This window comes from Crocuta crocuta, unplaced genomic scaffold (genome assembly GCF_008692635.1).
Source record: "Crocuta crocuta isolate KB4526 unplaced genomic scaffold, BGI_CrCroc_1.0 scaffold139, whole genome shotgun sequence".
Taxonomy (NCBI): domain Eukaryota; kingdom Metazoa; phylum Chordata; class Mammalia; order Carnivora; family Hyaenidae; genus Crocuta; species Crocuta crocuta.
Window position 1 is genome coordinate 2,713,743 of NW_027533258.1, and position 6,000 is coordinate 2,719,742.

The window sequence follows — 6,000 nt, forward strand, 5'->3', positions numbered from 1 at the left end:
CCTTTCATGAGGTTAGGCCTGAGCACCTTTCTTTCCTTAACTTGACCTTAGGACTTGTCTGCAAAGTCCCAGCGTTTTGAGTGCTCAGGAAGCACCTCCATGCACTTTCTGAAAATCTAGAAAGTTCCCAAAGTGAAGTACAGATTGTTATCCTCTTCTTTGAGTGTTTCATGGCCATTTTTCTTTTTTCCATAACAACAGTGTAAACTAAATTACCATGTTCTGCTCTTCCTTGGCAGAACAGCATTGAAAAAAAAAAAGTTCAAATCTTGGCCAGCATGAATGAAACATGGCCCTCTATCAGCAGTATATACTCGAAACAGGGCCAAGAATTAAGCTAAAGGAGTTTTGGAGGAACCAAGTTAGATGTAAAAACAAACACAACAGAAATAACACACTGTTACTCATGGTGAAGTTACTCAAGCAATCACTCCCCAGTTTATTTACTTTCATACCATATACATCTGACCCTTGAACAGTGCGGGTCCACTTTACATGTGGATTTTTTTTTCAGCAAGGGCAGTACTGTAAATGTATTTTCTCTTCCTTATGACTTTCTAAATAAATTTTCCCTAACTTCCTTTATCGAAAGAATACAGCCTATAATACATATAACATGCAAACTATGTGTTAATTAACATGTATGTGATCAGTAAGGCTTCACAGGAGGCTATTAGCTGTTAAGTTTTGGTGGAGTCAAAAGTTATTCTTCCTGGGGCGCCTGGGTGGCTTAGTCAGTTAAGCGTCCGGCTTTCGCTTAGGTCATGATCTCGCGGTTCGTGGGTTCGAGCCCCGCGTCGGGCTCTGTGCTGACTGCCAGCTCAGAGCCTGGAGCCTGTTTCAGTCTGTGACTCCCTCTCTCTCTGACCCTCTCCTGCTCACGCTGTCTCTCTCTCTCTCTCTCCTAGAAATAAATAAAAAACATTAAAAAAAAAAAGTTATTCTTCCTGAATAAATGAATGAACGTTAGAGAAACTTATAATAGAATTAGGAGAAAAACTGTGGTATTTGCATAAATATGTTAACAAACAAAATTTAGTGGGTGGGCGCCTAGATGGCTCAGTCGGTTAAACGTCCGACTGAGGTCATGATCTCACAGTTTGTGGGTTTGAGCCCCGCATCGGGCTCTGTGCTGACAGCTCGGAGCCTGGAGCCTCCTTTGGATTCTGTGTCTCCCCCTCTCTCTGCCCCTTCCTTGCTCGCACTCTGGCTCTCACAAAAATAAATAAACATTAAATATTTTTTTTAAAAACACACACAAAAAAACAAAGAAAATTTAGGGGTGCCTGGGTGGCTCAGTCAGTTGGTTAAGCGTCCAATTTCAGCTCAAGTTATTATCTTATACTTCGTGAGTTGAGGCCCCACATCAGGCTCTCTGCTATCAGCATGGAGCCCACTTGAGATCCTCTGTCCCCCCACCCCTCCCCCGCTTGCACGTGTGTGTGTGTGTGTGTGTGTGTGTGTTTGTGTGTGCGCGCTCTCCCAAAAATAAATAAACGTTAAAAAATTTTTTAAATAAGGGCGCCTGGGTGGCTTAGTCAGTTAAGCGTCCGACTTTCGCTTAGGTCATGATCTCGCGGTNTTAATAACAACAGTTAATAGTTTAGTGTTCTGTATGTGCTAGGCACTCTTGGAGCCTTTAGATTGTTTAATCTCATTTAATCATGATTTTATGCTAGAAATACTGTCATTATCTACTGTTTTGCATTTGAAGAAACTGAGGCAGAGAATGCCTATTGTTACTAGCTTATTGATGAGTTGACAAAGGCCAGGATTCAAAGCTGGTTCTCTCTCTACTCCTCATCACTGATTTGTACCGCTTCCTGGTTCTGTGACCATAAAGAAGGGTTAGAAAATCATGTGAGGCAGACCAGAGGGCTCCAACACCCTGTAGTCTTCAGGCCAAAGCCTTCTTGGTTTGGAAAGAACAAGCTTTCAAGTCTCAATGATTTCTGAGAATTTTATTTGATGAGAACACAATAGAGAGGTTCACAGTGAAAACCTGAGTCATCAGAACGCGTTCTTTTGTTTGACTTAGAAGCAGGATCTTGAGGGGGAGTAGGAGGTAACCCGGGGAGGTGGTGGGGCGGGGAGAGCAGGTTCTAGTCTGTCTCCCTGCATCGGGGTCCGGGAGGCTGGAGGCCAGGCTGACCGTGCTGCCGTCTGCCCTCGCAGCTGCCAGAGCTTCGAACACTGGCTCTAAACAGCTCCTCTCCAGGAAGGATGGCGCTCCCGGGAAATTCATCCGAATCTGTTTGTAATACAATCCTTCATGCCCTGTTTTTAGAGAAAGTTGATTTTTGAAGATGAGAGGTCGTCCTTGGAAAGCTTGAAAATGGTTTCTTTTACAAAAAGGAGACCTTGGAGGAGGCGCCTGGGTGGCTCAGTCGGTTAAGCATCCGACTCTTGACTTCGGCTCAGGACATGATCTCACGGTTCGTGTGATCGAGCCCCGTGTCGGGCTCTGCGCAACAGTGCAGAGCTTGCTTGGCATTATCTCCTTCTCTGCCTCTCTCTTGCTCATACTATCTCTCTCTTTCTCTCATTAAAAAATAAAGGAGACTGGGGCGCCCGGGTGGCTCAATCAGTTAGGCGTCTGACATCAGCTCGGGTCGTGATCTCAAGGTTTGTGAGTTCGAGCCCCGTGTCAGGCTCTGTGCTGACAGCTTGGAGCCTGGAGCCTGCTTCGGATTCTGTGTCTCCCTCTGTGTCTGCACCTCCCCTGCTCACTCTCTGTCTCTCTCAAAAATGAATAAACATTAAACAATAAATATATATTTTTTAAAAAAAGAACCCAGGATGTACTTGGGCAGAATTGAGACTTGGGCTCTGGCAGTCTGGCTCCAGGCCGGCCGTCTCGATGTGCACAGCGGCTACAGTGATAGATTTTCTGTTGCAGCATCCAGCCACATACCTTTATACCTGAAACAGATTTCACAGAACAGAGCTGACCCTTGAGGTGGGCAGTGTACTCTGGTTCTTTCTCATGCTGGTTCCCTCCTTATTCCCTCCTTCTTTTTTAATTTATTCCTTATCACAACGTCCCAATTGAAAAACAGGTGCAATATTGCTGTCCAGTGGCTGTTCATTCATCAGGTTTCCACTAGGTGCCTCCAGTGTGTTCTCATGCTGTGCAGGCACCTGGGATATGACGGTGAAGAAAGCAGATAGGGTCTCTGCCTGCCTAGAACTTATACCCAGGAGGTAGGATTTTTGTTTGTTTGTTTTTTAATTGATTTATTTTGAGAGAGAAAGAACATGAGCTGGGAGGGGCAGAGAGAAAGAGGGAAGGGACAGAATCCCAACAGGCTCAGCGCTGTAAGCACAGAGCCTAGCACGGGGCTCGAGCTCACGAACTGTGAGATAATGACCTGAGCCAAAATCAAGAGTCGGATGCCTAACAGACTGAGCCACCCAGGTGCCCCTATGGCCAGAAGGTTTAACCCATTAAATGCAATGGTTAAAAAAATGTTACCATATATGGAGATGTTATATGTTCCCAAATCTAGGAAGAGATCTATTAGGTACCAATACTTGGTAAATGTATAACTATTTTGCAACATTATTTAAAGGACCAGAGACAGACTATATAGATAGACTGTAGACATACTGTGAAACATTGAAAGTAATGACTGCATTGTAGATATCAGTGTGGATGCATCTCAAAACCATGGTTAAGAAGTTTTGCAACAGCATAACAGGTAAGGTATTATACAGGACAAAGGCATATTGCCATAATACACAATAAAGTATAACACTGTATGCTACAAAACCATAATCTAGTATCATATGACTTGTATAAAAATTTTAAGGCAGAACTATGTACATACTACTATGTATTATGGGCACATTCGTATATAGTAAGACAGAAAAACCATTCAGAACGAGCGCACTCCAATTTTAGGATAATGCGATTTACTTTCTGGGGTGGCAGAGACGGCTGGGGCTTCACTAAATCTTGCTAAAGCAAAAATATTTAGCAAACGTGGCAAAGTTCAATCATCATTAAGTCTGTTTGGGCACATGGTTATCTTGTCATATTGGGGGCTTTTTTGTGCATTCGAAATGTTTAATGATGAAGAACTGCAAAGGTAAAATGAGTGCCTGCCCCGTGCCTCTTTTCTGCGCCTGGTGCACATGCACGTTCGTGTTCTGTGCCTGCTGCGGGTGTTCTCCATCACATTAATGTATTTCCCCAAAGAAACACCATGACCGCAGGTACTTTCTGGGGTTTGGAGTTGGCAGGGCAATCTGCCCGGTCCCGGGGGCATTGTTCCCAGCTCACCAGCAGAGGACGCTGTTCCACAGCCGATGTGGGAGGCTGGCTCTTCTGGTGCAGTACCAGGGCCTCCCAGGGAAGCGCTGTTCCACCAGCTGCAGGACAGAAGGGCCCTTGGGTACTGCAGCTTTCTTTATGCCTGTAGGAAGGGACACAGCTCCCCCCCCCANGCCTTGGCTGTTTCTGAGGCCAAGAATAGAGAAGCGATGTCAGGGGCAGCACATGCCCAGAGCTCCCCTTGCTGTGCGTGGATGAGCCTGAGGCTGACGTGCAGGGATCTTTTTCCCATTATGCTGACCGCGAAACCCTCCTTTCGTTCTAGGTGGAAAAGGAGTATTCTTACTTGAAGGAGATATGTGATCGTCAGGCAGAGCAGCTGAGCAGAACCAGCCTGAAACTGCAAGAGAAAGCGTCCGAGAGCGATGCGGAGATTAAAGACATGAAGGAAACCATATTTGAACTGGAAGATCAGGTGGAACAGCATCGGGCCGTCAAGCTCCATAACAACCAGCTCATCAGTGAGCTAGAAAGTGAGTGAGATCACGCCCTGGTCACAGGAGACCAGGAGCAGGCAGGGTGTGAGTAGAGTGCCGGGGAGGGCCCATGAGAATTATGTTTTGAAAAGACTTCCTCGCGTGTTGTCTGTGGTCCCTTAGGAAGAATGGCAGCCAAGAAAGTCAGAGTCCTTCACCCTTTTAACTGGAAAAAAAGAAACAATCGTCGAACGTTGAGTCAACAGCGTGGGGTGATTGTAAACCAGAGCAGACCCGTTCTGGAGTGCTAGGGGTACTGTGTGGGGGCCGCACCGCTGACCGCACTCATCAGGCGCTGACACAGCATTGTCTTTCGGGTCTGATGGATGGGAAGGTGCGTGACAGATGGGCAGATGGATTTGAACAGTGTGTGCATTTAGGCTCGGGGGGAAAACAGTTCTAGCATGTGTCCCATTGAAGTTAGGATATCAGGTAACTTGTAGATGTTGGCCACTTTGTTACTGAAGAGGCTCTCCAATATATGGCTTCTTTATGCACTCATTGTTTGCTCTGAATAGGGAAAGACTTTAAAAGGGGTTCGTTAAACATCACCTGCCTTGTCCAAATAAGCTTTATCAAAATGATCACATCTAGTGTTTTTTTAAAAATTTTTTTAAATGTTTATTTTTGAGAGAGACAGAGTGTGAGCAGGAGAGGGACAGAGACAGAGGGAGACACAGAATCTAAAGGAAGCTCCAGGCTCTGAGCTGTCAGTCAGCACAGAGCCCGATGCGGGGCTCGAACTCACGGACCGCAAGACCATGCCCTGAGCGGAAGTAGGATGCTGAACCGACTCTGCCACCCCGGCGCCCTCTAGTGTATTTTGCTTTTGGGACAAGAGAACTAATGCACAGAACTTTCTGTGACACTGGCCGTTGCTAACAACGTTGCCAGCCACAGCTGCTTGCCTGCAAAGTTCCCCGACGCAGTCCATACAGTCCATTCTCATTATTTGTGGAGTCTGTATATAGGAATTTACCTGCTTGCCAAAGTCTCTAACCCCAGACTCAATGTACAAGGCGCTCTTCTCTGTCATTCAGAGACATGCGTAAGATGAAAAGACATGAGTGGTGAGAAATGTTAGTCTCCCAAAGAGCATTTTCAGCTCAGCTTGAACAAGGTGACCCAGCCACCTTCTTGTCTCAGCTCTTCTACCAGCAGGAAACCTTTTTTGTGGTTTTTCAGTGC

At 45.9% G+C, this 6,000-nt stretch overlaps 1 protein-coding gene across 4 annotated transcripts in view; it reads left to right on the forward strand.

The window, feature by feature from the left end:
- The window catches only part of SPECC1 (sperm antigen with calponin homology and coiled-coil domains 1), a 193,578-nt gene that overhangs the window by 101,589 nt on the left and 85,989 nt on the right, over positions 1–6,000 (forward strand). For all 4 annotated transcript variants that reach the window (XM_077746558.1, XM_077746561.1, XM_077746560.1 and 1 more), the window contains exon 4: positions 4,602–4,809. In XM_077746558.1, the coding sequence (XP_077602684.1) occupies positions 4,602–4,809 (208 nt within the window). The remainder of the gene's footprint in view (positions 1–4,601; positions 4,810–6,000) is intronic.